This window comes from Neomonachus schauinslandi, chromosome X (assembly GCF_002201575.2).
Source record: "Neomonachus schauinslandi chromosome X, ASM220157v2, whole genome shotgun sequence".
Lineage (NCBI taxonomy): Eukaryota > Metazoa > Chordata > Mammalia > Carnivora > Phocidae > Neomonachus > Neomonachus schauinslandi.
Window position 1 is genome coordinate 65416065 of NC_058419.1, and position 17013 is coordinate 65433077.

General features: G+C 36.7%; 1 protein-coding gene across 1 annotated transcript in view; it reads left to right on the top strand.

Annotated features, from left to right (window-relative positions):
- The window catches only part of ATRX (ATRX chromatin remodeler), a 319976-nt gene that overhangs the window by 250276 nt on the left and 52687 nt on the right, over positions 1–17013 (top strand). The window contains exons 26-27 of the mRNA XM_021678803.2: positions 7333–7486; positions 13082–13188. Of these exons, the coding sequence (XP_021534478.1) occupies positions 7333–7486; positions 13082–13188 (261 nt within the window). The remainder of the gene's footprint in view (positions 1–7332; positions 7487–13081; positions 13189–17013) is intronic.

The following is a 17013-nucleotide window of genomic DNA, read 5'->3' on the forward strand; positions in this document are numbered from 1 at the left end:
TATGCTATTGGCACAGAAACAGACATATAGACCAATGGAACAGAATAAAGTACCCAGATATGGACCCTCAACTCTATGGTCAAATAATCTTTGACAAAGCAGAAAACATGCAATGGAAAAAAGACAGTCTCTTCAATAAATGGTGCTGGGAAAATTGGACAGCCACATGCAGAAGAATGAAACTCGACCATTCTCTAACACCATTCACAAAGATAAACTCAAAGTGGATGAAAGACCTCAAAGTGAGACAGGAATCCATCAAAATCCTAGAGGAGAACATAGGCAGTAACCTCTTTGACATCGGCCACAGCAACTTCTTTCAAGATACATCTCCAAAAGCTAGTGAAACAAAAGCAAAAATGAACTTTTGGGACTTCATCAAGATAAAAAGCTTCTGCACAGCAAAGGAAACAGTCAACAAAACAAAGAGGGAACCCACAGAATGGGAAAAGATATTTGCAATGACACTACAGATAAAGGGCTGGTATCCAAGATCTATAAAGAACTTCTCAAACTCAACACCCAAATAACAATCAAGTCAAAAAGTGGGCAGAAGATATGAAAAAACACTTCTCTGAAGAAGACATACAAATGGCTAACAGACACATGAAAAAATGTTCATCATCATTAGCCATCAGGGAAATCCAAATCAAAACCACATTGAGATACCACCTTATACCAGTCAGAATGGCAAAAATGGATAGGGCAAGAAACAACAAATGTTGGAGAGGTTGTGGAGAAAGGGGAACCCTCTTACACTGTTGGTCGGAATGCAAATTGGTATAGCCACTTTGGAAAACAGTGTGGAGGTTCCTCAAACATTTAAAAATAGAGCTACCCTATGACCCAGCAATTGCACTCCTGGGTATTTACCCGAAAGACACAGATGTAGTGAAAAGAAGGGCCATATGCACCCCAATGTTCATAGCAGCAGTGTCCGCAATAGCCAACCTGTGGAAAGAGCCGAGATGCCCTTCAACAGATGAATGGATAAAGAAGATGTGGTCCATATATACAATGGAACATGACTCAGCCATCAGAAGGGATGAATACCCAACTTTTACATCAACGTGGATGGGACTGGAGGATATGCTAAGTGAAATAAGTCAAGCAGAGAAAGTCAATTATCATATGGTTTCACTTATTTGTGGAACATAAGGAATAATATGGAGGACATGAGGAGAAGGAAGGGAAAAATGGGGAGGGGTGGGAATTGGAGGGGGAGATGAACCATGAGAGACTATGGACTCTGAGAAACAAACAGGGTTTTAGAGGAGAGGGGGGAGGGGGGATTGGTTGGCCCAGTGATGGGTATTAAGGAGGGCACGTACTGCATGGAGCACTGGGTGTTACACGAAAACAATGGATCATGGATCACCACATCAAAAACTAATGATGTATTGTATGGTGACTAACATAATAAAATTTAAATGAAACAAAACAAAGAAAAACAAAAACAAAAAACAAAATTGTAACAGTAAAGGGATAAAAAGAGTGAGAGTTACAAACTAAGAAATAGACTCTTAACTATAGAGAACAAAGTGATGGTTACCAGAGGGAAGGTGGATGGGGGAATGGGTTAAAAAATGTGTTGGGGATCGAGGAGTGCACTTATGATGAGCATTGGGTCTTGTATGAAAGTGTTGAATCAGTATATTGTACACCTGAAATTGATAGTACACTGTATGTTAACTAACTGGAATTAAAATAAAACTTTCAAAAAATAGAACAAAGTAAAACATTTTTCTCCTCACTACCTTATTGGAATAAGCAGATGGCAGCCTCACCACAGACCTCGGTTTACTTATCTTAGAAATCAGGGGGATAGTAAAAATTAAACTACCAAACTATCCTCCTTGTTCTTCTCTGCTCTTGTCCCATAAAGGCAGTTTATTATCAGTGTTAATCTTCCAATTAGATTTAAAGAGTATTTTTCTAAGAATAGTAAAGGAATGGTTCTAGTTTAATAGGAAGCTTCTGTTATCTCTCTCCCTGCTCTCCCGGTCTGACTTTTCACTTAAATTTCTCCTCAGTCATCTCAGAATTGGAAATAAATAGCTTAAAATTTATGTGTTCCTGGGAATGGTTTTCTTAAAATGTTCTTGTTGAAATTTTTTTTCATAACTTTTGGTTAGGAGAACAGGGAGAGTATACAAACCAGTATGTTTCATTCTGTGCTGTAAATGGGTTAAATAAAAGTGCTGAGGTCTTGATCCCTTCATCTTGTAGAAGTACAAGTGGGGTCTGAGGTAGCTGGGTCACCTCCAGAAATGAGTAGCCTCTTCCGTTTTCTCCTGGTATGTTAGGTATGTTAGGTAAACATTATTGTTTTTCATATATTTCACAAGGTGAAAATGTTTAGAAAGAATTGGGGCATGTCGTGAACTTAAAAGCGGATAGGGCAGGCTGTGGGTTCCAAATGACAAATTGGTCCAGGCACTGCTATAGAAGCTTGGGTTCTATCAGTCAACAAAATGCACTCATGGAGCTTAACATTCTACTACTAGTACTACATAGATACATAATACTTTAATGATATTGCTACTTTTCTTTATAAAACTGCAGTGTATCTTGATGCAAATATGGTGGTTAAATATATATTTAGAAAAATGTGCTTCAAGAAATTAGGGGTAAAGTTGTTGCTTTTTATTTGTTTGTATTTCTTTTTGCGTTACCTTGTAAGCAACTTGTGATATCCAGAGTGGATATTAAGGAGTGGCTTTGATTGATTAATTTACTGTTTCTTATCAGATATATAAGGACAAAGTTATAACAGAAGTAATAGTTAATCCATGTGGATGTTGAAATAAGAATATCCAACATAAAATACCAGTTTGTAAGTTTTAATTACATATCCAGGGTATTTATTAACTGGAGTTATAAACCCTTATTTTCTGAATCAGTTTTTATTTTTTTGGACATTACTGTAAAGTATTTTCATTATATCCAATAGGATCAAAATTAGAATGGAATCTTTTGCACAGAAATTATCACCTCTCCTAAGCTTTGGAATTTCTTACCTAGCTGCCACATTTTTACTAACTTTATGCTAGCATTTTTTTATTGCTAACATTTTCACTTTACTTAAATTACCTCTAGTATATTTGGGTAACCATTACTGAAGTTATGTGCAACCTGTGGAACTGCAGAATTCCCTAAATGCGTTTGTTATTTGCCAGTTGTAGAGAGGAGTTTAGTTAACATTGGCTTCATAAGGTGTTTATCAGTTGCCCCAAGACCATCCTCAGGTTCAGTGATTCACAAGACAGCATGTAGTCATATTCAGGTCTATGATTTATTACAATGAAAGGGTAGAAAGCAAAATCAGCAAAGGGAAAAAGCAGATGGGGCAGAGTCCAGAGGAAACCAGGCATAACCTTCTAAGAGTCTTCTCCCAATGGAGTCACCTAAGATGTACTAATTTCTCCAGAAATAAGTTGTGATAATATATGTAAAGTGTCATCTACCAAAGAAGCTCATTAGAGACTAAGTATCTAAGTTTTATGTGCTTTAAACACACTGTCTGTCTGGCTCTTACTAAATCTCAGACTCCCAGAAAGGAAACGGGGGTTCAGAACAAACCACATTGTACAATCTAGGCACAGTGAGCCATTCTTATCAGGGAAAGTTTTATAATAGTACAAGGAGCTATGTACCATTCAAGTGCACAGACAACAGCCTAGGGCCAGCCTTGCAAAGGAAGCTTTCTAAGGTGAAATTTCAGTTGATTCTTAAAGGATAGTGAAGCATAAAAAGAAGTTTGCCAAGTAAAGAAGGGGAGAAAATAATATAAGGCATTCAAGGAAAGGATGGATTCTTGCAAATATGTGACATGTTTAGGCAGTAGTTAATTGTGGTTTGAATATCAATACATAATGAGCTCTCTATAAGTAATGGAAATCACCAGGACCCAGACACAAAGAAGGAACTGATCATTTATTTATTTATTTATTTAGTTTTATTTATTTATTTGACAGAGAGAGAAACAGCGAGAGAGGGAACACAAGCAGGGGGAGCGGGGGAGGGAGAAGCAGGCTTCCCGCTGAGCAGGGAGCCCGATGCTGGGCTTAATCCCAGGACCCTGGGACCATGACCTGAGCTGAAGGCAGATGCTTAATGACAGCCACCCAGGTGCCCGGGAACTGATAATTGAAACAGTAATTTCAAGAAGGTATGCTGTGAAAGCCTTAGGGATATGCTAGTCTTCAGACTAACAACTTTGGTTTTCACCTACCCAGGGATAGGATACAAGGCCTTGAGCCCTGTATAAGGTGGAGAGTTCTTTGAACCCAGATTAAAGCTGAATCTCTTCAAAGGGTATGTAGACCATTGAAGAATAGGGTAGAAGAAAAATTTGCCCATCCATCCAGGGAGATGTCAGGGAAGCTTATCTGTTTCATCCTGGTCTCTGGGTTGAGAAAAATAGTTTCCTTGGATTCATAATCATGGGCTTACATAGGTTATGATTTGAATTTATGTTACTTAGTCTAAAAATCTCAAGCTGATGGGGCTCCTGGGTGGCTCAGTCAACTGAATGACCAACTCTTGATTTCATCTCAGGTCATGATCTCAGGGTTGTGGGAACAAGCCCCGGGTCGGGCTCTTCCCTCAGCAGGGAGTCTGCTGGAGATTCTCTTTCTTCTCTCCCTTTGCCCCTCTCCCCCATGCTCGCGCCCTCTCTCTCTTTCTCAAATAAATAAATAAATCTTTAAAAATTAAATAATAAATAAATAAAGATCTCAAGCTGCAATACCTCAAAAGTAATCCTGGATTGTTGATCCCCTGGAGCACCTGGCAGAAACAGATGCAGAGTAAGTGTGGAGATGTATGATCTCTACCCAGGATTCTCACATATTACAGCTACACTGAAAGTGAAATGAAAATAAAAATGATAGAATACCTGAGGAAACAATTAACTTTAGAAAAAGTTAGCAACAAAATAAGTTAGCAGTCAGCCTGGCAAAAGTTAACACACAAAACAAACAGCATAATTAGATTCTTAAGGGCCTCCAATAATAGAAATATTTGATAAAGACTGTATTATGTTTAAAGTGATAATTTTAAAAATCAACAGTGTAAGTTTATGCCAGAAAATTTAAAACTTAGATGAAGTAGACAATATTCTAGAAAAATATAACAAAATTGAGTGTTCATTTGACAGTAGCCAAAAATTAGAAATAATCTAAATATCTGTGAGACTAATGAGATGTTTATAATGTCTATGAGGAGAGCTAATAAATGATGGTATATTTGTGCAGAATTCTACATAGCAGTTAGAGTGATTGAGTAAGTCTCACTTTGAGTGAAAAATGAAAAACTACATTTAATGAAAAAGTAAGTCACAGAAAGATACAGCCTGCTTATATACAGTTTGAAAACATGAATAGTAATGTACAGTTTAAAGATACATGTGTAGTAAAAATATAAAACATACACAGAAATAGTAAATACAGAATTTAGGATTTTATTTTATTTATTTTGATACATAATAAATTTTATTTTGTTCTTTTACATTTTTTTAAAAGATTTATTTATTTATTTATTTATTTGAGACAGAGAGAATGAGAGACAGAGAGCATGAGAGGGAGGAGGGTCAGAGGGAGAAGCAGACTCCCTGCCGAGCAGGGAACCCGATGCGGGACTCGATCCCGGGACTCCAGGATCATGACCTGAGCCGAAGGCAGTCGCTTAACCAACTGAGCCACCCAGGCGCCCCTGTTCTTTTACATTTTTTAGTATAATTGACACAATATTACATTAGTTCCAAGTGTACAACCTAGTTATTGGACAAGTTTATGCATTATGCTATATTCACCACAAGTGTAGCTACCATCTCTCCTGTTACATTGCTGTTACAATATCATTGACTTTTATTGACAATATCACGTGCCTTTTATTCCCATGACTTAGTTTGTTCTCTGTATTTATAGGTCTCATTCTGCTTTTTGTTTGTTTATTCATTTGTTTTGCTTTGTATTGTTTTTAGATTCCCATGACTTACTCATTCCATAACTGGAGGCCTGTATCTCCCTCTCCCCTTCACCCATTTTTCCTAAACCCCCACTCCCTCCCCTCTGGCAGCCATCAGTTTTTTCTCTCTATTTATAGGTCTGATCCTGCTTTTTGTTTGTTTATTCATTTTTTAAAATTCCATTTATGAGTGGAATCATATGGTATTTATCTTTCTCAGTCTGACTTATTTCACATAGCTTAATACCCTCTAAACCGAGAGATTATTAGAATTTAGGATTTTAGATATCTCTCAGAAAGATGGGAGGGAAAGAAGAGAATGAGATTGGGTATGGTCACATATTAGGTGTCAATTGCATCAGAAGCAGATTTAGCAAGTGGTAAAATTTAATGAAGGTGGGATGTGGGAACATGGCTATTCACCATATTCTGTATACTTTTGTGAATATGTATACTTTTGTAAAATATATATAACAAAAATATGGAAAAATTTAAAATACATTAAAAAGCAATTGAGGGAAGGTACAAAAACAGGTAAACCTTATGTTCCTAATTTTGAATTGAACTGTTTATGTTTAGATATTTAATAGATTATTTTGTGTTACTTTCTTTTCAGAGTTTGTGGAGAAAATAACAAAACGATTTAATATGACATGGTCATTCTGGGATCAATCACTTTTTGTTTTCCAGAATTCTGTTATGACTGTGAAATATTTCCTGCCCCTAAGATCTTTTCTCTCTTGATCTCTGAATCAGTCTATTTCTCTTCCCTCCCTCTTCTCCTCCCTACCTCTGTCTGTCTCTCTTTGGTTCTCTAGGTCTTTTTCTGTCCTAGTCCCTATCTCTTGGGGTTTGTGTTGGGAGTTACACACTCTCAGTGCCTGGAGCAGGGGCGGGCTTTGTCTCTTAGGGTCTCTGTTTTTTGAGCCCCCTGCTCCTAGGCACTGTTTCTCATAGTTGTACTTTCTCAGGGTCTTTCTCTTGCTTACTCTCTTACTTGGTGTGCATGCCTCCTCCCCTCAATGTTTTTCTTCCTTTGCATTCATTTGTGCCTGTTTGTATGTGTCCCACTCCCTGTCTTTCTCTCCTTCTCCTAGAGTTGGGTTTGTCCCCTCTACTACACTGCCCACCTTGTGTCTTTTCTGCACAGTAAAGCTCTCCCTTTCCTGGGGTGGTCTTTTTTTCTCTTCTTGAAAGAGGGTGCCCTCCTTCCCCTTCTTCCCCCTTCTCGCCTCCTCCCTTCTCTTCCCTCCCCTTTCCCCCCTTCCTCCTATTTCTCTTGGTCTCTTAATCCTTCTCTCTGGATCTTTGAGTTTCTTTTCTTATTTGCCTACTTATTTATGTTTCATTTATTTTATTTAGGTAAAGCTACTTCCTCTTCTAATCCAAGCAGCCCAGCTCCAGACTGGTACAAAGATTTTGTTACAGATGCTGATGCTGAGGTTTTAGAACATTCTGGAAAAATGGTACTTCTCTTTGAAATTCTTCGAATGGCAGAAGAAATTGGTGATAAAGTGTAAGTTTCTTCTATTTTTATTACATAAATGAACCTTTTTATAACCTTTCTATTGTTTAAACAATTTATTTGAAAGAAATCTGTTTTGTTTTCTTCCTTTCTGAAGATGTGATTTCTTTAGTAGTGTAGTGATAGACAACTCTCTTCTTTCTAAGCCACTAGTTCTGAGTACATAGTCTGGTTACTTCTTCAGTGCTGTTTTCCCTTTCTGGCTGTTGCACCTTGAACTTATTTCTTTGAGCCAGGTCTCTAGTGGATATCTATATTTCACCATCTTTAAAAATTATTTTTCAATCCATGCAGTGTGGTTCCTACTTTATTGAGACTTTTCCCCCCTAAAGTCATTTAGTGACCTTTTAATCCCCAAATCTAGTGGATACCTCTGACTTTATTTCACCTCTGACTATTCTCTTCTCTATCATATCTCCTTTGTTTTTGTTCTTGTTCTCATCCTTCAAATTACTGTTCGAAAAAAACATACTTTTAAAGTTTTGAACCAGACTTACTTTTTAGGTTGTTACAAGGTCCCAACATGTGTTCATAAAATATTTTTAAAATATATCTCTAGTTTTTTTTTTTAAGATTTTATTTATTTATTTGATGGGGAGAGAGAGAGAGAATGTGAGCACAAACAGGGGGGAGTGGCAGGCAGAGGCAGAGGGAGAAGCAAGCTCCCCGCAGAGCAGGGGGAGCCCTATGTGGGACTCGATCCCAGGACCCCGGGATCATGACCTGAGCCGAAGGCAGTCGCTTAACCAGCTGAGCCACCCAGCCGCCCTCTGTGATTCTTCTATTTTTTTATTTTATTTAATTTATTTATTTTAAAGATTTTATCCATTCGACAGAGAGAGACACAGCAAGAGAGGGAATACAAGCAGGGGGAGTGGGAGAGGGAGAAGCAGGCTTCCCGCCGAGCGGGGAGCCCGATGCGGGGCTCGATCCCAGTACCCCGGGATCATGACCCGAGCCGAAGGCAGGCGCTTAACGACTGAGCGACCCAGGCGCCCCTCTGTGACTCTTTTAATAACAGTTTAATATAAGACTTAAACGTTTTATCTTAAAGAAGTTTCAAACTTAGTTCCTTTAACTTTCCTGGGAAGAGGTAGATCCACTATTAATATAATTACTATACCATCTTTTAATATACTTCTACTATTTACACATTCTAATATTCTTGTATGTTTTTCACTGGATAGTGAGTTTGAAGACAGTTTCATTATTTTTTATTAACCATTATGCCTTGCACTTAGTAAGTACTCACTAAAATTTATTTTTGTTGTATGTTGCCACTTTTTAAATACAGAAACAAGTGGTTCAGATAAGGGATGATGTTGGCCTGGAATGGAGTTGGTAGTATTGGAGGTAAAGGATATGTTTTGGAATAGAAACAACAGGATTTGGTACATTAATGCAGGGCAGTAAGAATGTGAGAGTAGTCAGAGATGACTCTCAGGCTTCCAGATTCAGTGGCTGGTGGATCCTGGTGTTACTTACTAAAATGGAGAACAGTAGGGAAGAACTAAGTTTATTAGAGGTAGTAAAGAGTTCTGCTCTGGCCATGTTAAGTTTGAGAGGCCTATTAGATATCCATGAGAGATGCAAGTAGAAAGTGGGTATTTGAATTCAGAGTTCCTAAAAGTTCAGGAGAGATTATTGCTGTGACGTGCTCATGCTTTTTTTCTGCTATCAACTTAGGTAGTTTAAAATTAATTTTTTGGGGGTACCATACAAAAATTTAAGAGTGTGGAAGGGATTTTAGTGGTCTTTTAATTTCCTCACCAGTGCAAGAAGCTCCTCTACCATATTCATCATAGATGTTCTCCTAACCTCTCCCATGATAGAACATTTGCAATTTCAGAGGGATACCTACAGTTGAATACTTCACATTTTTAGAAATCATATCCTTATCTTTAGTTTATACTTTATCCCTATAGCTGTTTTCCTTATGGTTTAAAATTGAACATACCTACTGCCTTTTTTTAGACTCATATAGTGATTTTTTTAAGTTCTGAGTCCAACTGATAGACATTATCAGTGTTAGGACTATAAAACTATTCATTTCCATAACTGTGATTACCACTGTTTTTTATTTGTCCAACATTTCCTTGTGGAAATTTTCAAACAAAAAAAAAGCAGAAAGAATTTTATAGTGAATACCCATATACCTGTCACCTAGAATCTATACTATATTCTATATTTTATTATACTTTCTTTATTACATATCTGTTTATCTATCCATCTTATTTTCCTGATGCCTTTCAATGTAGGTTGCAGACATCAGTACTACTGTTTCAGTTGTCTCCTCTTCAAAAAATGGTGGGTTTATCTCTCTTGTCACTTTTAGCTTTTCTTCTGAGTTGATTGATCTGTTCTTTGTATGGCATAATTTCAATCCTGACCATATGGTCTTGAACATACTTCAGTTTTTTAGCACCCATCTCAAAATATGGTCATAGTAAACAAAATACTTCAGCTGAGTTTTAATTAACACAGAGTTACAGTGAAGCTGGTTCTTGTTTATTCAGGACCCTGTACTTCCATTCATGCAATCCGATAGAGAGGTTTTCTAACATCTAAATAACACTGTTGGTTCATATTAAACATACGGTCAACTGAGACTCTTTTTTTTTTTTAAGAAGAACTGGTGTCAAATCAGATTCATCTATTCTCTATTTGTGCAGTTGATCTTTTGACCCACGTGAAAACTTGATATTTCATAGGGCAAGAGATAAATGAATTTTAGTGATTTTTAGCCAGTGGTGTGTTGATAAATGTTTGACAACTGACTCTTCAAAAAATGATAACAGAGAAAGCAAAGAAGCACATAGAGCCCTAATTTGTAACATTTGCTGATATTCTTGGTAAAATACTCCCACTGTGGCCAATCTTAAGCTACTAACAGTCGTGGGAAAAAATGCTAACAATCCACTTTCCTGTTTCAAGCAAGTTACAGCTAATTCCAGTACACTACTAGTTTCAGCCCAGCCCTTCTGACTTATTTTCTGTCATTTAAGTATTAAATTTTGATTGAATTGTAATTTCCAGATTTTTTGATATGTATGAATTTGATTTGTATTGCTTCTGTATTTTCATATGGGTCATTAATAAAATGGATAAAGCCAAAATAGTTTATACAAGGATGAAAATTATTACCAGTCAGGGCGTAGTTGTTCATGTTATCTGCAACTAGAAAAAGTTAAGAGATGACCATTAGTATGTAGCCACTTAGTTCTAATAACATCTTTTTCATAGATTTTTCTGAGCTCAGTGGTTCCCAGAACCAGCCTTAATGTGGACTCAAGTCAACCTTTTTCCAGAACAGTACCCCAAATCTCAGATTAATTCCAATTAAATAAATAATAAGTATTTCTAAGAATTTAAATTTCCCAGTTATAGGAACTGCCAAAAACCTTAATTTGTAGCTCAAAAAGAATTGATTAAATAAAGTGTTTGATTCTAGGAAAAATAATCAGTCTATTGAGGGATCAAGACTGTTGGTCGTTTACACTGAGTACTAGGAATACATTCATTTCCTTACCAGTATTCTAGGAATACCAACTGGGAGACGGTAGACCCCCATAGTGCAAAGTTTAGGAAGTCATACAATAGCCAAAGCACATGTTAAAAACTCCCAACAGCTGTTTCATAACTTGAGTTGTTTTTTTCAGTTCTACTAAATCTGAAGACTTAGAGCAATGAGTGTTGAAGGATATTCTGGAGTCATAAAAGTATCTCTCTCCTAGAGTACAGCTTTCAGAATCAAATTAAACCAAACAATATGCTTGGACAGGTGTCTAGTTCCTTGTATACTGACCTACTTTGTTTGCATATATAAGGGAGAGAACGAGCCCTCCTTTATCCTTTATTCTCTTTCTAGATTTTTTTAATTTCCTGTGTATAATTGTGTCCACTTCTCACCAATGGGATAGATGAGACCAGTGGTTTTCAAACTGTTTTTCAGAACCCATGAAAGTTGGTGAAAAGAGAAGGCTAGAGCAGAAGCTGAGGGGCCAGGGACACTTTTATCTTCTCCCCCAAGGCCTAAAGCACCCTGCTTTGTTTGTTTGTTTTATTTGTTTAAAAAAAATTTTTTAATATTTTTTTTAAGATTTTTAATTTATTTATCAGAGAGAGAGAGAGACAGAGGCAGGCAGAGGGAGAAGCAGGCTCCTTGCTGAGCAAGGAGCCCGATGTGGGACTCAATCCCAGGACCCTGGGATCATGACCTGAGCCGAAGGCAGACGCTTAACCGACTGAGCCACCCAGGGTTCCTGTTTAAAAAGATTTTTTTATTTGAGAGAGAGAGAGAGCATAAGTGGGGGGTGGGTGGGAGGTGGGGCAGAGGGAGAGGGAATCTCAAGCAGACTCCCAGCTGAGCGTAGAGCCCGACCTGGGGCTGTATCTCACGACCCTGAGGTCGTGACCTGAGCCAAAATCAGAGTCAGACACTTAACCAACTGAGCTACCCAGGTGCCCTTTATTTATTTACTTATTTACTATTTTATATATATATATATATATTAAAGTTTTTATTTAAATTCCAGTTAGTTAACATACAGTGTAATGTATAATGTTAGTTTCATGTTAAATAGATGATGGGGATTAAAGAGTGCACTTGTGATGAGTACCAGGTGTTGTATGGAAGTGTTGAATCAGTATACTGTACACCTGAAATTATTTTTAGTTTCATTTTAATACCATGTAAGACTTTATGTGAACATTTTAATAACACTTAAGACTTTATGTGAACAAATAGTTTTCATGGCTCAAAACAGGAGTTAGGGAACTACTGGGATGGAGAATCAGGAATCTGCAGACATATTTGAAATGGAACAACAAAGTGTTTTAGAATGTGTACAAGTCTAAAATTACTCAAATTCTTTTAATAGTTAACATTTTTTCTCATATTCTTTAAATAGTTTCTTTTGTACACCAGAAGTTTTTAATTTTGATGAAATCCACTTCATCAACTTTTTTCCCCCATAGATCATACTTTTGGTGTTATGTCTCAGAATTGTCTAACCCCAAGTTATGAGGATTTTCTTCTTGCGTTTTTCTAAACATTCTACAGTTTTACCTTTTGAAATCAGATTTATATTCCATTTTGAATTATTTTTTCTATAAAGTGTGAGGTTTAAGCCAAAGTTCATTTTTTTTTTTTGCATATGGATGTTGAATTTTGCCAAGACCATTGTTGAAAAGATTATCTTTTTTCCACTGAATTGTCTTTGCCTCCTTGTGAAAAGCCATTTAGCTAACTATATATTGTGTGGGTCTATATCTGAACTCTGTATTCTGTACCATCAATATGTGCTTGTCCCGTAATCAGTACTACACCATTCTGATTACTCTAGCTTTTTAAGTGTTGAAATCATGTAGAGTTAGGTCTCCAACTTTTTCTCTTTCAAAGTTGTTTTGGCTACTCTGTGTGTTCAGCATTCTCATATAAACTTTATAGAATCAGCTCGTTAATTTCTCAAAAATCCTACTGTGGTTTTGATTAGAATTGTGTTGAATTTGTAAGTCAATTTGGGAAGAAGTGATATCTTTAGTATGTGACCCTTCTAATCCATTAACACTAATCCATTTTTTTAGCCTTGTTTTCAGCCAGTCTCTCATATCTCTGGACTTGATTGAAGATTTTCTTGAATTGGCCAGTAGGGAAAAGACAGAAGATAAAGATAAACCTCTTATTTATAAAGGTGAGTTACAAACATTTCTATATCATAATTTTTGGAACCTTCATTTAAACGTATTATACAAACATTTTAACAATAAAAGAAAAAATACTCCCCAGACACACAACTTTAATATATCTATTTTTTCTGCACATTCTTCTTGTCCTTATCTATATATATATGGTCTTTATTGTTGCAATTGCAACATGAAATAAGATTTTTTGTTCTTTTTTTCTTTTGTTCTTTTTTTTTTTTAAGATTTTTAAAAAAATTTATCTGAGGGAGATAGTGAGAGCAGGAACACAAGCAGGGGGAGAGGGAGAGGGTGAAGCAGGCTTCCTGTGGAGCAGGGAGCCCGATGTGGGGCTCCATCCCAGGACCCTGGGATTGTGACCTGAGCTGAAGGCAGACGCTTAACGACTGACCCACCCAGGTGCCCCAAGAGTTTTTATTCTTATAAAGAGCTTTATTGAGGTAATTCACATATAATGCAGTTCATCCATTTTAAGTGAACAATTCAGTGGTTTTTAGTATTTTCATAGAGTTCTGCAACTGTCACCACAATTTTCAGCCTTTTTAATCACCACCAAAGAAACCCTGTACCCTTTAGCTATTACCCTCCTACCCCTGCCTTCCACCTCTTCAGATCTTAAGCAATCACTAATGAAACTACTTTCTGTTTCTACAGATTGACCTATTCTGAAACTTTCATATAAATGGATTCATATAATATGTTGTCTTTTGTGACTGGCTTCTTTCACGTAGTATGTTTTCAAAGTTCTTCCATGTTGTAGCATGTGTCATTACTTCATTCATTAGGCCATAAAGATCTAATAATATTCCATTGTATGGATAATAACCACATTTTGATTATCCATTTATTCATTCACAGATATCTGGGTGGTTTTCATTTTCTGACTGTTCTGACTAGTGCTGTGATAAATATTTGTATGCAAGTTTTTATTTAAACATCTGTTTTCACTTCTTTTGGATATATACTTAGGAATGGAATTATTGGGTCATATGGTAATTTTAACTTATTGAGGAACCACCAGACTGTTTTCCATACTGGCTGCACTATTTTACATTTCCACAAGCCGTATAAAAGGGTTCCAGTTTCTCCACATCTTCACCAATACTTACCTTCTGTTTTGTTTTGTTTTGTTTTGTTTTGTTTTATTACAGGTATACCTCAGAGTTATTGCGGGTTTGGTTCCAGACCACTGCAATAATGTGAATACTTCAATAAAGGGAGTCAAATTAGTTTTTTTTGGTTTCCCAGTGCATATAAAAGTGCATACAAAAGTTATATTTACACTATTCTGTAGTCTGTTAAGTGTGCAATAGCATTATATCTAAAAAAAGTATATACTTTAATTAAAAAATACTTTATTGCTAAAAGACACCAACCATCATCTGAGTTTTCAGCAAGTTGTAATTTTTTTCTGGTGGAGGATTTTGCCATGGTGTTGGCATTTCAGTAATCTTCACAGCATCTTCACCAGGAGTAGATTCCACCTCAAGAAACCACTTTCTTTGCTCACCTGTAAGAGGCAACTCCTCATCTGTTCAAGTTTTATAATGACATTGTAGCAATTCAGTCCTGTCTTCAGGCTTCACTTCTAATTCTAGTTCTCTTGCTATTTCAACCACATCTGCAGTTACGTCCTCCTCTCAAAGTCATCCATGAGGGTTGGATTCAACTTCTTCCAAACTCCTGTTAATGTTGATATTTTGACCTCTTCCCATGAATCATAAATGTTTTTTTTTTTTTTTTAAAGATTTATTTATTTATTTGAGAGAGCGAGAATGAGAGAGAGTACATGAGAGGGGGGAGGGTCAGAGGGAGAAGCAGGCTCCTTGCTGAGCAGGGAGCCCGATGCGGGACTCGATCCCGGGACTCCAGGATCATGACCTGAGCCGAAGGCAGTTGCTTAACCAACTGAGCCACCCAGGCGCCCCGTAAATGTTTTTAATAGCATGTAGAATGGTGAATCCTTTCCAGAAGGTTTTCAGTTTACTTTACCTAGATCCATCAGAGGAGTCACTATCTGTGTAAGTTTTGGTGAAAGTGAGTCCTCCTACTTTGTTTCTCTTCAACATTATTTTGGCTATTCTGGGTCCCTGGCAATTCCATATGAATTTTAGAATCACCTTGTAAATTTCTACAGAGAAATCAGCATAGGGATTCTGATTAAGATTCTGATAGGGATTACCTTGAATCTGTATTTCATTTTAGGAAGCATTGCCATCTTAATATTAAGTCTTCTGATCCATGAACATAGAACGTTTTAGCATTTGTTTAGGTCTTTAATTTTCTTTCACCAGTATTTTGTGGTTTTTAGTGTATACATTTTAAATGTCATGTGTTAAGTTTATTCTTACTTTATTCTTTTTGATGGTATTGTAATAGAATTTTCTTAATTATATTTTTGGATTATTCCTTGCAAATGTTTAAAAAAATTGAGTTTTGTATATTAACTCATTTATTAGTCCTAATAGTTTTTAAGTGGATATTTATTTATTTAGTTAGTTAGTTAGTCACTATACACTACTTCATTAGTTTGTGGTGTAGTGTTCCATAATTCATTGTTTGCATATAACACCCAGTGCTCATTGCTGTACGTGCCCTCCTTAATACCAATCACTGGGCTAACCCATCCCCTACCGCCCTCCCCTCTGAAACCCTCAGTTTGTTTCCCAGAGTCCATAGTCTCTCATGGTTCATCTCTTCCTCTGATTTCCCCTCCTTCATTTTTCCCTTCCTTCTCCTAATGTCCTCCATGCTATTCCTTATGTTCCACATATAAGTGAAACCATATGATAATTGTCTTTCTCTGCTTGACTTATTTCTCTTAGCATAATCCCCTTCAGTTCCATCCATGTTGATGCAATTGGTGGGTATTCATCCTTTCTGATGGCTAATATTCCATTGTGTATATGGACCACATCTTCTTTATCCATTCGTCTGCTGAAGGGCATCTCAGCTCCTTCTACAGTTTGGCTATTGTGGGCATTGCTGCTATGAACATTAGGGTGCATGTGCCCCTTCTTTTCAGTACATCTGTATTTTTGGGTTAAATACCAATAACCAGTAACAGAATTGAAGCAATGATCAAAAACCTCCCAAAAAACAAGAGTCCAGGGCCTGATGGGTTCCCAGGGGAATTCTCCCAAACATTTAAAGAAGAAGTAATACCTATTCTTCTGAAGCTATTTTAAAAAATAGAAATGGAAGGAATACTTCCAAACTCATTCTATGAGGCCAGCATTACCTTGATCCCAAAACCAGGCAAAGACACCATCAAAAAGGAGAATTACAGACCAATATCCCTGATGAATATGGATGCCAAAATTCTCAACAAGATCCTAGGCAATAGGATCCAGCAGTACATTAAAAAGATTATCCATCATGACCAGGTGGGATTTATTCCTGGGATGCAGGTTATGGTGTATAATTCTCTTTATATGTTGCTGGATTCTGTTCACTAGTATTTTGTTGAGGATTTGTGCATCCTTACACATAAGATATAACTAATTTTCAGTTTGCTTTCTTTTAATATCTTTGTCTGGTTTTGATAGGAGGCTAATACTGGCCTCATTTAGTGAGTCAAGAAGTATTCCTTTTCCTGGTTTTTGAAAGAGTTTGGGAAGAATTGGTATGAGTTCTTTAAATGTTTGCCAGAATTTAGCACTGAAACCATCTGGACCTGGGTTTTTCTTGTGGGTAGTTTTTATCAACAGCAGCAGCAATATTATAAAATATACATAACATAAAATTTAACATTTTGTCAGAGTGAAAAAGCAACCTACAGAATAGGAGAAAACATTTGCAAATCATCTGTCTTG